Here is an 18875-nt window from a genome sequence, read left to right as displayed (position 1 = left end):
TTGTGATTTGTTTGTTTGGCTTGGAGCACAGCAACACTGCTACTATTATTTTACAATTCTGCCCCCCTCCTTGTTTATATATTATTCTGTCTTTGATTTTCAATCTTTGTTCAGTCTGCTGCATATGTAGTTTGGATTTGTTTTCTTTTATTCTCATTCTCTTATTGATTACTTATGTACATGGGCTCATACTCGGATTGGTTCATACATTGTGAAAAAATAAACTTGATGTGATTGTACAGTAATATCCTGATTTCCTTTTGTACAATCTTGAAGGAAATACACACTCACACAGAGAAATATTATTAATTTATAAGATAAAGAATAAAATAACAATATGAATCCCAAACCATAAATATGCTCCTGAATTTGTTCCTCCATTCTAGGAGAATACCTTGAATACTTTGATTTTTGGTCAAGGCCTGTGACTATGTGATTTCTCTGTGACTATGGAGTAGGCTTTCAAATATGCTCTTGCCAGTGCTCAGTCAAATCAGTCTTCTTCTGACATTGCCCTAGTCTCCGTTTGATTTGCTTCATCACCGCCAGCCCCTTGGAAAACCAAGGGACTGGTTTGGCTCTGCTCTGTGAGAGTTTGGTTTGTGTCCACCACCCTGGCCATTTCCTCATTCCAGAGGTCAGCCAGACCTTCAATATAATTGCCTGCAGAGGTGACAGAAAAATCTCCAAGAGCCATCAGAAATCCATCTGGATCCATAAGCCTCTAGAGGCAGATCTCCTAGGGCAGACCATCCCTGTGGAGGTTTTGAGTCCCAGTGAGTTTAAACATGACCAGGTAATTATCAGTCTATGACAACGGAACTATGGCAAGTTCCTCCACAACACCATCACCATCACTCCATCCTGGACAGAAAACAAAGTCCAATGTGAGGCTGATAATACACTTCCAAGTGGTACAAGTAGGAAAGAGTTTTTTTTATCCCATAGCATTTGGTTGCTTGATGGAATTAAATATTATTTTCCACAGAAGAATGATGCAAGTTGCAAAATTAGTCCATGGGCTCCAGATCCATGGTTTCCAAAGATCATGGACTGTCATATTCTATATGTAAAATGGTGGTGACATGAACATGGATATATCACTGCCACTTAATAATACAACGTGACCATCTTTTTCCCCCAGCACCTATGAGATAGTCCCAGAGCTCTTGACTGTGTGTCCCAACTGTGGTAGAAAGATGGAGTATCAACCAACCAACCAACCAATCAATCAATCATGCTAGGACTTGTGAAATTTGAGGCTTGAAACATCTAGAGACCCTTTTCAGTGTTCATATAGAAAGCTCATAATCATTTAGACAAAAGAAGAAAATAAGTGAGTGAATTGCTGTGTGGAATAAAGAAATGAAACTGTCTTCACCTCAGTCTCTAAGAATCTTCGTAAGGCCCTCTTCTTTTTGATGCTCTTGCGCCTCACATAGACTGCAAAGGTCAAGCCCAAAATGACGATGATGAAGAGTCCGCCAATCACTCCAGCAGCAATCAGGGGAGTTCTACAAATCAGCATTCAACAATCATTGTCAGTCATATGGAAAAGATGTTGTCCATTGGCTTAAACATTAAATACTGAAAATCCATGTTAAGTTTATGAATTGTGTGTTAGTCTTGCCACATTTAAACCACACCAAAAATACAGTAAGCTTGTGACAAAGTTTTTTCTTTATCACATCTGTTCTGAATTATTACTGTTTTGTGAAAAACAGGCCATCATGCAAGGCAGTGAGTGGGGGAGAAGAGGGGACCATGCAGACAACTAGCATATGCTGTGATGACAAAAGCAAAGGCCTAAGATGTCTTTGATAGTCACTTAAAATTATATAATAATCATCACAGTATATATGTGAAGTATTCAAAATGAAGAATTCTCCATTCTTTATCATATTTCAGACCAGTTTCAGAAGTTGGAAGGAATTCTTTTTTCAAATTACAACTCGCATAATTCCCCAGACAGCATGGCCTCGGACCTTACCACAACAGGAAATTCTCCATTTTTGAGACTGTCTGAGAATGATTTTGAATGAATCTGATCAACTGACATTTGCCCCATCCCATCAGTATTCTGTCAGATTCCATCTGCAAAGTGTTGCAAAAACAGATTATTTGCAGGAGGAATTCTAATCGTGTTTTTTAAAAATGTTATGGATACTTCCATTGCTGAAGCACTGTTTTTGGAAAATGATTGGAAAATCTGTATGCATTCCATCAGAAATTATACTTCTTAAAAGATCATGGAATTATGTAGGGGGTGTTATGGATTGGGGGGAGCCAGTGTTCCGTGGTGTGATGAGTCAAAGCACAGTATTTTCAAATCATAACAACCATAATTATTAGGTGTGATCAGGAAGGTATGCATCTCGTCTCAATACAGTATGCACTCAGTCCTAAAAAAATATGGGATGCATACTGATATAAACAGATTATATCCCAATGTGATAAGGTCCTTAGTATCACTGACAATGTTTAACAACTTAAGATATGGAGCACAATTGCCGCATGATAAGTTAATGCACATAGTCCTTCCCTGTCATATACCAAATCTATCAAATGCACCCTGAGACTAATGTACAGAAAGGATAATTCTAAGATATCATTTTTAGTTATAGATCGTAGTGATGAAATTCTTTGTGAAATACCAATAAACATCAAGAGCAAAAAAAAAAATCCTTTTATTTTCTTTGTTTCCTAAGTGGAAAGTCACAATTCAGTTTTTCCTACCCAGTTCTGTGCTGTTCTAGAATGCCTTCAAGTCACATCTGACTTACAGCAACCCGAAGGTGAACCTATCCTGAAGTTTTTTTTTACAGGACTTGCCCTCGTTTTTCTCTGAGGTTGAGAAATTGCAAATTGCCTAGGGATTCCATGGCTGATTAGGTATTAAGACCATGGTCTCCAAGTGTCCTAGTCCAACACTACCCCACACTGGCTCCTTACCCAGCTCTATGACCTGCAATAAAGACTCTTACTGGCCAAAATGCGGCTGTTATTTCTATCTAGAGTTGTTTCATTGAATCAATAGATATTAGGGAAACTTAGAGGAAAGTTTCACTAATTCAATGGATCTAGTCTCATTTGAATTTAGGGTGGCACAGAGTAGATGCGAGAGTGGTTCCATGCTCTGTCATTAATATACATCATGTACCAATTGCTGACTCCTTAAAGAAGAAGAGTGCCTTAGAATTCATCCAAAAGAGATCAACAATGTACACTTATTTTGCAAGAATGCCACAAATCACTCTCTTAAACAATACTTCTGTATGAGCTGGCAGAGAGCGAGGGGGGGAGAGAGACTCACATGCATACACACATGAAACAAACTGGAAGTTCAAAGTTAATTCTGCAATTTACATGAGGTGGCTCAACAGGAGGGCATGTATCAACTTTCCAGCCATTCCAAAGCATCAAACACATCTACCATCAGTATCGTGCTGGCAGACTCAGGGGTTTAGAGCCTAATTACCTACATATATTATTATTAAATGTTTTTAAAGTGCAAGCTGGAGAATGGGGAAAAACACAAAATTCTGGCCTGCAAAGGAAAGCCTGGGGAGAGAACATCTGTTCTCCTATCGTCTCTATTAAAACAGATAATATAATGTATGAGTAGGTTGAGCTTTGAGGCTTGGTTGCTACAGAATTTATGAAAAAAATTATTAATCTTTATCCATGTAATGACATAGGCTTCTATGAATATACCTAAGTGACAGTTTCCCCCAAAGTTCATCTGTTAAGGAGCCTTTTAACTATGCTGGAGATTTCCTTCCTCGGTATAATATTCACACATATTTTATTTTCCTAGTCCTTAGATGAACTAGGGCTTAAATTAGTGAACTAAAAAGAGCATAGATTCAAATCACATAATGAGGTCAATTCAAAGACCTGTACTACTTTAAAAGGATTGTATTATTTCCTCCCGAATGTCTAAAATCACTTAAAATAACAACAACAATGTACAGAATTGTACAGACTGAGAAAGGAAAAGGATAAACATATATTTCCAGAGCAAAATGTGGCTACCATTGTGTGGTGTCTGTTAAACTGCTATATTTGTTACACTTTCAGGCATTTTAATAGCTATAAACCAAAGGCGGATGGTAGAGGAAGGGGTGCTCTGCTCTGCAGAATATAGTTCTATTAAGCTCTTACTGGCAAGGAGGAAATGTCAACAGAGTTGAGCTCTGGCTCTTTTTTTTCCTTCCACAGGAGAACAAAACAATCAACAAATACCATTCCATTGCTTCACTTAGCTATACTTGACAAAAGCTCTGAAGTCCCTTCCATACCCACAGCATGGAGTGAGCATAAAAAGGAATTAGATCTACCAACTCTGGATCTGTTCCTCTCCCTGCACACCACTGTACCCTTTAAGATTTTTTTGCCCTTTTATAAGGTTGGATTTTTAATCTGGATGAAGTCACCACCAGAGAACCTTGTGGAAAGACAAAAAATTTAGTGAACACTAACATGAAAAATCCAGATCCACAGTTGTGTGTTGTGAAGATAGATCTGAAACCTCTTTTGGGATGTTACCATAGAAACCTGAGAAGAGTCAATACAGGAACTTTCATAGACACCTTTCTTTAGTATGTGTCCATTTCCAATAAAATAATTATTGCAGCATTTAAAATATGCCTAGTCATGTTCTGTCTAATATAGATTGATTTAACTGTGACGGAAAAACAGCTAAATCCAATAGATTGGACTCTCAGGTGAAGCAGGTTCAACTTAAGCAAAAGAACAAGTCTCTTCATACTGTTGCTGTATACCTTCTATTTTATGTCAAAGAAAGAGAGGGGGAGAGAAAAAGAACAATGTCTTATTCTAAGATGGAAACAGGGTAGCAATTGCTAACTCAAGAGAAATGATTTGTGACTTGTACCTTCAACTCTTCTTAACATGGTCTTTCTCTGAAACATTTCAGTTAAACCCTGCAAATTGGGTTAGGGTGCAATAAGCACGCTTCACACTACAAAGTTGCATTGGGTTGGCTCTGTGTTTATTATTGTGTATTAAGTGGAAAATGTGCTTTCCACAAACATTAGCATGTTGCAAAAGGAGAAAAAATGTATTACACACCAAGTGATCAGACTACTATGGTGACAGCCATTCTAGTTGCTCAGTAATAGTTCAGATATGTCTGGCATTTAGCAGGTGGCAGGGATAGCTGAGTATAATTAATCAGATATTTTATTCTACTGATATTTAATTGTGGCACTGAAGCAAAGATGTACAATAGACAGCATCATTGAGATAAAAGTAATGGCCACATCATGCAACAAAGATGTATTCAGCTTCCCAACAAAGTCAACTCTCACTCAGAATAAAAAGCAAAGACATGTTGCAGACAACATGTGCATGGCCCACCTAACATCAAATCGTATTTCATTTTTTCCTCCACAGTGGCTGCAAGTTGTTGATCACTACACTGTGAAAAGTGGGAGAGAGGCTAGGAAGGAGAAAACTACTCTAGCCAGAAACTAGGTGGGGATAATGGAGGCAGTGAAGAGGAAATTTCAGTAAACGTTTTCTTAGGCCCCATCTACACTGCTATATAATACAATTTCAGAATGCTGATTATATGGCATTATATGGCAGTGTAGATGGGTCCTTACAGATTTCTGATTGGATAGAAGCACCCACTGACAGCAGTAAATAATTAGTCAGCAAACAGGCAAAAAAGTGAGTTATTTCTAGAGAAGTATTTCACTAGCTGCTGCTGAGTCCAGTTATAGAAAGATGATAATCGCTGATATTAATTTATCTTGCCAAATACAATAGAATGCCATATCCAATTTTGTTTTGCATACCATTTTTATTAGGCCCTCTACGTGAAATCCTGAGAAGTTACCTTTTGGAACAACAAATGCTAGATTCTTGAAGTTCTTTACCTTTGTATCTATATTTTAATGTTTGGATTGTGAGTTTACATGTTGTAAGCTGCCTTGGGTTCATTTGCAGAGAAAGGCAGGGTAGAAATATCTTAAATAAATAAATCTTAAAAATTTAATTTTTTCAAAGCTCTGCCGACACCTGTCCATTTGACTTTACCACTGGTTGCTTTTGGGAGTCCCTCATCAACATGCTTTGCAAGAGGTGTGTGAACTCCTACTGGATCACAGTCTGCCCCTATATATTATGAGACAGAACATGATACTTTCATGTGAACCACCCCGAGTCCCTTCGAGGAGATGGAGGTGGAATATAAAAATAAAGTTGCTGTTGCTGCTGCTGCTGCTGCTGCTGTTGTTGTTGTTGTTGTTGTTATTATTATTATTATTATTATTATTATTATTATTATTATTATTATTATTTCATATTTTGGAATGTATCCCACTGAACCACTTTGATTAGACTTTGCTGGTGATTTTAGTAATAAAAAAACTCTAGAATGAGAGCTGCTAGAAACAATGCATGGATAATTGAATATCGTGCCAGGTTGCACCCAGAGTTAGAGGAATCTAAAATTAATGCAGTTTGATATCACTTTAATTGGCATGGTTCAATGCCCTGGAATCTTGGTAGTGTGGTGAGCATGTCATGGACTTGTATCTGGTGTCTTCAAGACACCAGAACACCTCCATGGCATAAGTTCACAGCCAAGGTTGGGAAATGAACACAGAATGAAAACATCTGGGACCCTGCATGGGAAATAGCTTGATAACACAAACTGACTCAGACTGGAAGACCTGGAGGATGGACGGAGGAACTTTTAGGAGTTGAAGGGGTGGGGCTTTTAAGGTATTGAACTGAGAAGTTGTTCATATTTTCCTCATTCGTAACTTTGCTGAATAATAGTAACCTAGCATTAAAGAAATTTCCAAGATTTCCTTGTGAGTGAATGTAATTACTATCAAGGTTTTGCCATCATCACAGAGACAAGTATTTCTCTAGTAGCTCCTAGAGAAATGGTTCTCTATGAATAGCTGACTTACTGTTTTCCTATTTGCTGACTGGTCTTTGGCAGAGAAAGTTCAAGAAAGTGTAAAGCTATGACTCCCATGATTCCATGGCACTGAGCCATGGCAGTTAAATTTGTATCAAAACAGCATTTACTCTACTGTGTAGATCCACTGTAGTTTATACTACTTCAGTTACACTTAGAGCATTTACCCCTTTAATACTTCTACTGAAAGCATGGCTAAATCATGATTCAATTCATAATAAACAAGCTGGCACTCATCCCAGAATTTCTGTCTATATTCTGGGGAAAAATACCATTCTTTCCATGGTCACATAACATATTCAAAAAATTCACCTTTGATTGAGGCACTTAACAGTACATTCAGCAATAGCTAACTTAAAAGGCATATTCATTTCACTATACAAGTAACAACACACTTGGGTATTCTTGCAGCACTAGGTTCAGATTAGGTAGGTAATATTCTAATCTGTGATAGTTTGCAAAGTTTAAATTATTTGATCACTGAGCTCACATAATCTGAAAGGGATTCTGGATCTAAATAGGAATGGAAATGGGAAATATCTTCACCTGTGTCAGGAGCCGTGGTGATGCAATGGGTTAAACCCTTGCTGACCTGACGGATGGCGGTTCAAATCAGTGGGGTAGGGTGAGCTCCCATCTGTCAGCCCTAGTTTCCCATGCAGGTACATGAGAGAGAATCCCCCCGCAGGACAGTAACACATCCGGGTGTCCCCTGGGCAACGTCTTTGAAGATGGCCAATTCTCTCATACCAGAAGCAACTTGCCTCAATTAGTTTCTGACACAATAAGAAAACCTGTGTCAGAGTTTTTACCCATTGTGTAAAAGCTGCCCTAAGGACGAGGGGAGATGCAATGTTTTAAGTTGAAGAATGGTGTTAGAAATAGACACACGTTTGTCTTCAAAGTAGCAGGTATGTGTATTCAAACTGTTTTCACTATACTTAACAGGTTAGATGTCCAACTAATGGTATAACTTCACAAGAGCTTTCCTCAACCTGCAGCCTGTCTTTGGAATATCTTGATGTATTAGTATTCTAACAAACTGCCCCAGAATATATCAGTATTTACATTTGCACTCTAGCTACTTCTAAATATGCAAGCCCTAACTTTCTGAAGTGTGTGAGGGAATAAACTTCTCCTAGGCTCATAAATATCAAGGAGACTTCAAGGTAGCTACAAAACAAAAAGGGTATACAGTATTTATTCCTGGGTATGCCTTGATGCTACTCTGGGAGTTATCACTATTATATTACAAGAGTAGTATTCTGTCTGTGTAAATGCCCTACACAAGCTCTACCATGATTACCAAATCCCTCTTGATTATGGGAAAAAAGACAAAATAAAGTCAAGAGTCTGATATAAATTAATGCAAGACTCTCCCAGTGCTTGTCCTGATATCTGCAGAATTCCAATGAGGTTTTTTTTTAAAGAAAAAGATTAACTGCCAAAATATCCTGACTTTTATAGATATACTGAATTATTGGTTTTTATTTTTATCAGTATTACCATTTATGAAGCAATTTGTCATGGTAAGTCATTATTTGATACTCTTGATACCATTGCTATTAGTAATTAAAGTAAAGGAGCTAATAAACTGTGATTCAAGAAAACTCCTAATTTTCCGTTCTTCTTCCAGTTCCAGTATTTACTCTATGCTATGATTTCTAAAGCAGAAACTGTAGTTATCTGTCAGGAATGCTTGGACTGTGTGTTCTTCCATGGCAGGGAATCGCACTGGATGATCTTTATACTGTTTTCCAGCTCTATGATTATTAGAGTTTATGGTCTTATCTACTCTGTCTGGTTAATCTGGTCAATCCAATGCAGAGATGCTCCATATTGGGGGGCCGGGCTGTGGCGCAGGCTGGTGAGCAGCCTGCTGCAATAAATCACTCTGACCATGAGGTCATGAGTTCGAGGCCAGCCCGTGGTGGGGTGAGCACCCATCAATTAAAAAAAATAGCCCCTGCTCGTTGCTGACCTAGCAACCCGAAAGACAGTTGCATCTATCAGGTAAGAAATAAGGTACCACTTATAAAGTGGGGAGGCAAATTTAACTAATTTACGACGTTGGAATGAGGAAGTGCCATCACAGTGGATGATGAAGCAGCTGCTCCCCCCTGTGGCCAGAATCAAACATCCCCTCAGGAGAAGGTTAAATTGCCTCTGCGTCTGTCTCTGTTCTATGTGTATATGGGCATTGGATGTTTGCCCTATATGTATATAATGTGATCCGCCCTGAGTCCCCTTCGGGGTGAGACGGGCAGAATATAAATACCGTAAATAAATAAATAAATAAATAAATAAATAAATAGACTCTGAATGTGGCTACACACACTGTCGTGAGCCCATGAAGCCAGTAGATCAGAATCAATGTGGATTATCTAGGCCAAGAAAATATCAGCTGTGCAGGACTGCCACCTTACCATGTGTGTCATCATCCATGAAAGCTCCTGACCAACATGGACATCCTGAGTTGACATCAGCAGAGGAAAGCATGTGATCAGGGAGGACCTCTCGTTCTTCCTGATTGTGCAGATGTCTCTGCTGATACCAGAGGCCACAATGGATAGGAGCTCACCTGGAACTCTGTGTCCATGTGGGAGAAGCAAAAGTGGCAACACAGAACCAATCCACCCTTTTTTTCCTGCATTGAAGTGGACAGGGAAAAGGGGGTAGCGGCAATGGCTTATGTGGACAACAAACTAGTTTGAATCACTCCCTCCCTTGAGACTGCCCCAGAGGATCCTGTGAGATTAGTTGGGCTTCAATAGTTACTTGTATGTGGTCTTTAGCCTAGATTTTAAATTGGTAAATAATTCAGTTTTATAATGGTTTTTAATCTTTTATTATAATTTTATTATTATTAATGAAGTCTGACATGGATGTACAGAACTGGGTACCCCTGTTACGAGCTGGTCATTGACCGTAATAAAAGTTTACTAATGCTACTAGTTTGAATCATGCACAATCCTGCTGTTCATATTGCCCGGAAGCCACAGGATTTCAGCAGTCTCCAACTCTTCTTGATATAGGACAAAACTGGGCTAACCTTGTTTACCCCATGATCCTACTGGAACTGGAAAAACATAATAGGGACAGCCAGGATTGAATGCACAGAGAAAACGGGTTATTAGGCTCATGTAGATGAGCCTTTCAGATGAAGAATGAGTTTGCTAAATTGATCAACTTGCTGCTAGTTACTAGGGCTTGTACCAATCTGTTTTTAAAAATGGGTTCTGGCTGATTCATTGTTTTTGTTTGTCATTTCAGCAATAACGGAATGGGCGCCATGATCTTTTGTTTTTTGTCCATAAGGAGTCATGCGGTTGCCGAAACTGCCTGGTTTTACTTTCATTCGCCAACCGCATGCCGCCCAGAGGAGCCCTGCTGTCTGTCTGAACCAATCACAATTTTCCAGTGGCATCCTGGCTGTGTGTGAGAGAGGTTGCTTGTTTTTGTGCTCTGCTTTACTGCTGCTTAGCTGTTCATTGGTTGTATCTCTCTCATTTGGATTGTTTTTTGCCTTGCTTTTTGCTCCAGTACTTTTCTTTAATATCAGTCCTCCTTTTTTCCCTATTTTGCAAGGGAGTGGAGGAAGATGGGGCTTTTAAAGGGATTTTTGGGGTGTTTTTTAAAGTCTTAACTTTGTAGTGGGGCGGTAAAGGGAAGGGAAGGGTCAGGGGACAGTCTGATTCCCTTGAGTACCCACAGGAGAATTTCTTTCAATCTCTTTTCCATCCCTCCCAAGCTCTATCTATCTTGCTGCTTGTACTCTGCCTTGCGCCTTCCTTCTCTCACAAAAATATATATATTTTAAAAATTACCAAAAAAGCCCTTCTCCTTCACCTTTTTGACTCTCTCATTTCTTTCCCTCCCCTGTCCTACCTGTTTGGGATTGTGTATCCCTCTGCCCCAGATCATCTGGCTTGTATGTGCGTGTGTATGTGCAAGTGTACTCTTGGGTGGCTTCTCCCTGCCCTCTGCACCAGTTTAGCAGTAGCAGCCTTCCCCACCCCAAACACTTATTTTTTAAAAAGAAGAAGAAGAAGAAGAAGAAGAAGAAGAAGAAGAAGAAGAAGGAAACAAAGCCCTTAGAAGTTGTTTGTAATGTTAGTGTCTTTGACTCCCTCACACTTAGACACTTGCAGAATATATAAAACTGACTTTTTGGGTATCACCTATTGAAATCCTTTAGCTAGCCTGGTCCAACCCCCCAAAGGACGAAAAACAAAACAAAACAAAACTTAGCAACTTTCCAGTCTCTGGATATATGACAGCACAAGAAACAGAAGCAAACAGACAATCTGTTTGGCTCTCGTCCATGGAAAAACACATTTATTTTTTTGTGATAACATCTGTTCTAACATTGTACCTGATCTAAAGCCCATTTGGGCCAACCCTGCAGGAAAATGGCACATTGCTGAAACTAATATTTATGTTAGTAAAGGAACTTCTGCTTTTTAACCTAATGAACAGTGGGGACTCTTCAAAACAGGTGGAATTTCTTGTGAAAATGTGCACAAGTTGCAAAAATTTAGGCTTGGCGTGTACTTTCCTCTATTGAGGGTCTAGGGGTTTATTTATTAATGAGACACCGGAGAATCTGGGAATGTTCCCAAATTGCACAATTTGTTGGGTTTTTTCTTCTCCTAATGATGCATTTCTTTCAGGTGCTGTTTGTAATTGCAGTTAAATGAAGCTAGCATTCAAAGACATAGCCATATTAGTCTGAAAGATCAGTATGCAAAGGGATCTTGTAGCACCTTAGAGACTAACGGAGAGAATGAAGTTGTTAGCATAAGCTTTTGTAGACTAAACTTCCTCAGAAACAAGTGAAAAAGTATAGATAGATGGACAGATAGATAGATAGATAGATATAGATAGATAGATAGATAGATAGATAGATAGATAGATAGATAGATAGATAGATAGATAGATGAGAGATAGACAGGGAGGGAGTGTAAACATAATAAACTGAGGAAAAAAGCACACTGGAGGGCTGGAGGCCAAGAGGAAAATGGTGTGCCAGCTCAGAAGAACAAGAGTCTATGGTATCACATAAAAGTAACTGTTCTTTCACCTACAACCTCATCACATTGGGGTTTTTATGGCCCCTTTTTCCTCTTCTGGATGGGGCCTGATAAGTGCCATTAATCAATGCTGGTTTGGTCCTGCCCCCATTCTTCCCAAAGTAGAAGGGAAGTGTTGCAAGACGTTTCCTCTGCTATGACTGAGAGTAAAGTGTGTTTTGGGTAGCTCCAATTGAGCTACCTGAATTTTCTTTGCCCTTTCCTTGATCCGATGGGAGAAAGGGCAACACACATTGCTGTCCTTTCATCTATTTGATGGGGACAGGGACAGTCCTGTCCCTACCATGTGGTGGGGGAAGGTGGGAGGGTGCGCGGGCCATGGCCCCAGGGGACATGTGAAGAGCTCCCTAGAACTGTGAAAGTCTTCTGAGAGCCCTTTTACCCTGACTACTTATTGGGACTCTCTAAGCCTTCCCAGCTGTGGGAGGAGGTCCCTACTGCCCAGCCCCAGCAAACATGGTTCAATCCCATTGGTAGCCACCCGAGATGTCCCTCTAATGCCCCCCCCACCCCCAAGATTTGGTATTTCTGGTTTATCATGATGAAAACAAATCTGTATATGCATTCTACCTTTCCAACATAGAGCATGTGCTCAATAAATCAGAAGTGTTTACTTCCTATCTGAAACTAACTGGAGTTTGCCATTACTCTCTCTCTCTCTCTCTCTCTCTCTCTCTCTCTCTCTCTCCCCCCCCCCCCCCCCCCCCAGCTAGGAGCAAATTGTGGTTGATTTGCAAGAGGGAACACACATGGTCTATTAAATACGGAACATAAAACTCTCAAAGGTGCTTAAATTATGTAAGGATATTAGGGATTTACTATTTAATAATCTCACACTTCTGCATCACCTATTATTCTTGCTTACATCTATTTTCCTCACTTTCTTCTTTCTTTTGGAAATATGAACACGCGTACTTTTGCAGTGCTGTTTTTTTTCCATCTGAAATGGCAAAACGATCCAATCAACCACAATCCAAAGCAGAGAGGTGACAGATATGCAAAGTAGAAATAGGCTGAGGCAATGGGAAGACCAAGTAGTTAGTCATTCCACCAGTCTTTCCACATTTCTCGTAGCAGCTTTAAAATACACTAGAGAGCCACACACATATAAGGCATACTACAGGCTGAGTATCCTTAACCTAGCAACCCTAAACTGTCCACATGAAAAACACTTCTAGTTCCAAGAATTTTGGAATAATCATACCCAGCCTCTATTTGTTTCCTTAGGCCAGGTCATCCATGTCCAATTGGTGTGGAATATGTGCATCACAGAAGACATGGAGACATAGGACCCTGCCTCATACCAAGATTATTTCATCATCTAGATCCATATTGTGCATTCTGTATGACAGAAGCTGCCTGCAGTCTCAGGCAGAGGTATTTGACAATAGTAGCCTTCTAAACTGACAACACTAGGGATTTTCCAAATCCTTTTGCATCTACAAACCAGGAAGATGCCCAACCACAATTTTGTTGTGCTTTCCACATTGGAGTTTGGCAACTTTAGTGTTAAATTCCTCAACACAACATAAGTTGTTATTCATCAAATACTTCTTGAAAAGCATACAAAGTATTACCAATCAAAAGACCTTTTCAAAAGTTTAAGTTGAAAAATACATTTTACATTTCCCCTTTTAAATAATTTCCATGGTGCATTTATCCCTCTGCTGACCTCTTAATTTTTTTTATAGAACTGTGTAAATTATGCTATAAATAACTGGAACATGTGGAAAACCTCATTCCATGCAGAAGACCATAGCACTATAAAAATGAGGTTGACTATGAGCATTCAGAGTTTATTAATGGCAAGTTTCCCTTTTTCTTATCATGCATTCGGTGCTGCTGAGTTGCTGTGAAATTATAATGAAATCATACTGTGAGGAGGTATCAAACACAACCAGGAAAAGGTTTCAGTACTTTACAAAGGATTTGCTGTTAATTAGCTCTTGTATACATACACAGTCAACAGAAAAGAAAAGCCTGGTATTTGTAAAGGGGTGAGTCAAAAGGAGGAATGTGCTTTTGTGCAGTTGGAAGAAAAGGATGAAGAGAGTTAATATCTGCAGAGTTTCATGAAACCATTTCTCTGTGGGGAGGACTTGGCTAATTAGCTCATCTTAGTTAAAAGGGGGAAATGTGAAAATAAGAAGGACCTTCATTTAAGGTATAAATCAATACATGCATCAGATTATACAAGGAAATGTTAAAACTCTTTCCCCATGCTGATTACATCTGCCACATTATGATTGTTCATCTACTAGGAAAACAGAAAATTGTTCCCTTTGGTTTACAGGATGGTTCTGCTCTTAATTACACCTTGAATGTTTACTCTGAAACTTGAAATGACAGCAATATTTTCTCTGAATATGATCATGAGCTTTTAGATGGGCCTGCTTGGCTGTGAGTACGCACCACATTGGTTTGCTGCACTTCTGGCTAAAGGCCTCTCATTTCAGTACTCCATAAAAGCACCATCAGGGAAATAGATGAGAAAACTCAGAGTGCTTTCTCTGAAGTGCCAGGCAGGCATCACTTATGACCTCTATAAATATCAAAGGATTAGGTCATACCTCAGAAAAAAGCATAGAAATTGTGTAAACACTGCCAACCTAGTCTGTATTAAAGAGATCTGGCTGAATGAGTTGGGGGGGGGGGGCAATTTCTATAAACACTGCTCACTACAAGATTGCTAGAGTAGCAGTAGTCTATCATGATTCCATCCTTCTGAATATGTGTCCACTCCCACAATTTGCAGGGTTTGAATGTGTACACCTAAAGGTGAGCAGCCACGACAGAACACGGGGTCTGTTGGTATATCATTCAACCTGCTGCTCAACAGTCTCCCTTCCTGAGCTAGTTTGGTGGGGGTCTCGGGGTTGGTATCTGGCCTTGTCATGCTGCCAGGGATACTCTCAACCATGTTTTCTGTGTTGGATGAAAACACATTTTGGGTGTACTCCTAGACTCAGCATTGATTCTGAAGGTCCAGGTTTCTGTAGTGGTCAGGCAAACCCCTAGATTTTGGAATGTCATTCCGTAGGAGGACACAATGCCCCTTCTTTACTGCCTTTCTTTGAATTTGGGAACCAGTAAGTTAGATGCAACAGTGACCAGATACAAACAGGTTATGTATTCATATATCAAGTCTGTTTTTAAGAATGCTATTGTAAATCTTCTAATTTATCATATGTCCTAGTAAGAAACTATAGAGAAGCATGGATATCTAAAATAGGTTCTAGACAAGAAAGATATTCTGATCTATTCCCTTTCTTACAATCTTCCTTTTATGTCTCCATCACTGAGTTTCATAAAGCTCCATCACTTCGCCTCCTGCAGCTTCTGCTGAGCAATGCTTGCTGTGTAAAAGCGGTTATCTCAATAAGTGGGTGATTGCCATAACTCAACCTGTCTAGAAGTGTGAAAAATAGTTGCTCCTCTCAGCTCATAACACTGAGTATGGATGAACTGCATAAAATTATAAATATCTCCTTACAACAGGAATGGATCTTGATTCTTAACAAAGGAAGTTGTTATAAGGCAGACCTTTTTAAAAGTCTTCTCCTAACCTTATGGATCATTCCTGCCAGAGTAACCATTTTAGGGCAAAGCGCATAAGAAAGCAGCTGCTTACAAATATGTTGCAGTGCTTTGACTATTTGGATCAGAACTCTAGAAGACTAGGTTTCATATTCCCACTCAGTCATGGAAATTCATTGGGTGACCATGGGCAATTCAGACTATCTCAAGCCAGAAGGAGGCAATATCAAATGTCCATAGAATGACTCTTGTAAAAAAAACAACAACCCTAGTTTAGGGTTGCACTAAATTGAAGTTGACATGAAGGCCCAAAACAACACAAACAAATGATAATTAGGTAATTTCAGATAGTCTTGCAACCTTATCACATTGCCCCCCGGAATCACCATGGCGAATCCGGCAGTGCCCAGCAAGGGGTGTGGGGAACCTGACACCCCATGCCCTACATTGCCTGGCTTACCCTAAAACCCATCCCACAGGGGGAAGTGGTCATAGCCCAGCTTCCCCTGTTGATCCCTATGCAACATGGGGAGCCTTCCATGTTGCCACAGTGGTGGCATATGCCAGTTCTTGTCATACCCCAGCCACCTTTGGTTTCTTAACCTGATTCAGAAATGAACTTTGACCAGGATGAAGCTTATTCTGACTTTTTACCTAGTCCGCAGAGCTCCTTCCAATTACAGCTGCCGGCTGTTGATAGCTCAGATGATTCCTTAATTGGGAGAGAAACTGGAAATATTACTCCCATGGCTGAACCAGATGTTCTGAGTTCCCCAGAGAATATGTCCTTCAACAGAAGGGAGTTTCTGCATCACCAGAGATCAGAAAAACAAGGGCTTGGCATCTCGAGGGGATAATGGATAGAAGATTCCCTTGGGAACCTCTGGGGAGTTTGGCTTCCCTTCATTGTGATCAGATCTAAGTTCCATAAAAGTGTCTTGCACTGTGAACACTTTGCAGTGTCAACATAGCTATTTCCTGAGAACAGTTCACCGACTCTAGCTCCTGTTTCTACCAAGCTAAGTTTCCTGTTCCTGGTGGCCAAGCTGAGCCAAGGAGACACGGAGTAAATCCACTTCCTTGCTTTGTTCCTGAATCAAGTTTGGTCTTAGCTTCGTCTCGTTCCTGCCTTGATATCAAAGACTTCCTAGTGACTTTGGACTTTGTTATTCAGTCTTGCTTCCTTGTTGTTCCCCGCTCAAGAACTCTCCAACAGTTTTGAGTGTGTTTCGGTTTCTGGACTTTGGACAATAATACTGGACATTTTCTTCAACTCTTTGGACTAATTCATACCTTTTTACAAAGGACTATTATCCACTCATCCTTATCACTTATTCATTCCTGAATTTATAATTGTTTTAATAAAGATATTATATGATTATTGGTCTCTGTCTGGTTTCCAGTGCTCACACTGCCTTGGGGTGCAACAGTTCCACAAATCCCTGCTGGAAGTAGATCTATGTCATGGGATGGGAACCAGTGGGCTCCATTGAGCAAATGGAGAGGAATTGGAATATGCCACTAATTTTAAACCCGGGCTGTGGCGCAGCTGGCTAGTAACCAGATGCAATAAATCACTACTGACCGAGAGGTCATGAGTTCGAAGCCCGGGTCGGGTTAAGCCCCCAACCATTACATAGCCCGGCTTGCTGTTGACCTATGCAGCCCCGGAAGACAGTTGCATCTGTCAATTAGGGAAATTTAGGTACGCTTTATGCGGGAGGCTAATTTAACTAATTTACAACATCATAAAACTGTCAGCAAAACATGAGGAAAAGAATGAGGAAGTACAGCCACTAGTGGACAGTGAAGCAACAGCTCCCCCTGTGGCCGGAATTGTGAAGCTGGAAAAAAATGTTAAATGCCTCTGTGTCTGTCTATATATGTTGTTTGTCTGTTGGCATTGAATGTTTGCCATATATGTGTTCATTGTAATCCGCCCTGAGTCCCCTTCGGGGTGAGAAGGGCGAAATATAAATTCTGCAAATAAATAAATAAATTATCTGAAATCCTTTATGGTTCCTAGCCTAGGTTTCCTTAAATGACCCCAATGAATGAATTACATTAGAAGAAAGATTAAAGGAGTCTGATTTAGGCCATACTTTAGTTCCTCTTTCAGCACCATTGGCATGGAATTATTTTGGAACAGTTATCCTCATGATGGCCAGAAAGGAATTATAAATGTATCTTTATTTTTTAAACAATTTTCCTGCTAGATGAAATTATGAGAATTTTGGCATGATTTTATTGTCCTCCCACTATATTTTATGACTTTTTGTAAAAAGGTTGAAAACAAATATTTTGTGTTTTTCTACAAAAATGCTATTTTTGTAGGCAGGTTTTTTTTACATACCAAAAGGAGAAGATTGCACAAATGTGAAAATTTTCATGGCATTTGACCATTTTCTAAATCAACTGTTCCCTTTTGTCAAGGGTGAAAATACTTGAGAATTCTTTACATCCTTTAGTTATGGGCACTGTGCTGCAGTGATTATATTCCTATCTCTATGTCACTAGGATGTTTGTCTCATGACAGTTTTCTCTCTCAAAACAGCTACTCTTAAGTAAAGTTATCTGAGGGGAAAAATCTCATAGTTAGGATAAAAGGGGAAGCATAATAGTGCATTCAGAGGATTTTACTGAGCCTAGTTGCTGAAATCAACATAGACCAGATGAAGGCCAACTGAAGCTCATCTTAAACAAGAAACAAGAAACATTGCTATATGATTTTAATGGTGCTGGTGCTGTGTGTTTATATAATGGATACTCCTGTTCTGAATAAGACTACATTCATAGTTAAATTCTAATTGAACCTCTTCAATTAGAGTACAAAAATTTAAATGAAGCAAATTTGTAGATATATCTTAGTTAACAAAGCATCTCACAAAGTGGTTCTTTTTTACAAAATCTTTTCCTGTCTAGTGTCTATCCAGGCCCTCCGCTTTCCCTTTGTTTCTTATGTTCTGCTGGATTTTTTGTTGTTGTTAAACGGCATTCACAATGGGAGTGTGGCGATGCCCTGCAGGAAAACAACATTCAGTGGTAATATTCCAACAGCATAGTAAGTAAATAAACCTTGAATAGGGAAAAATGGCATACGTCTCAGCCAATCCTAATCTAGTTGTCTGTGCCTTCTTACAAAAGGCAAAGTAACAGCAGTTGTTTCTAGAAACCCTTGTTGAGCATGAATGAGCATCCAACCAAAAGAAAGGTGGAAAGTGAATTAATCTGTCTAACTATCTTCAGGATTCACTGTTTTGTAAAAAAAAAAAAAAGAGGGGGGG

General features: G+C 39.5%; 1 protein-coding gene across 7 annotated transcripts in view; it reads right to left on the bottom strand.

Annotated features, from left to right (window-relative positions):
• The window catches only part of erbb4 (erb-b2 receptor tyrosine kinase 4), a 1019841-nt gene that overhangs the window by 191457 nt on the left and 809509 nt on the right, over window positions 1–18875 (bottom strand). For all 7 annotated transcript variants that reach the window (XM_062969123.1, XM_062969126.1, XM_008113453.3 and 4 more), the window contains one exon: window positions 1382–1514. In XM_062969123.1, the coding sequence (XP_062825193.1) occupies window positions 1382–1514 (133 nt within the window). The remainder of the gene's footprint in view (window positions 1–1381; window positions 1515–18875) is intronic.

The sequence above is a fragment of the Anolis carolinensis genome, chromosome 1 (genome assembly GCF_035594765.1).
Source record: "Anolis carolinensis isolate JA03-04 chromosome 1, rAnoCar3.1.pri, whole genome shotgun sequence".
In the NCBI taxonomy this organism is placed as follows: Eukaryota; Metazoa; Chordata; class Lepidosauria; order Squamata; family Dactyloidae; genus Anolis; species Anolis carolinensis.
This window is presented reverse-complemented; position numbering and strand designations above follow the sequence as displayed.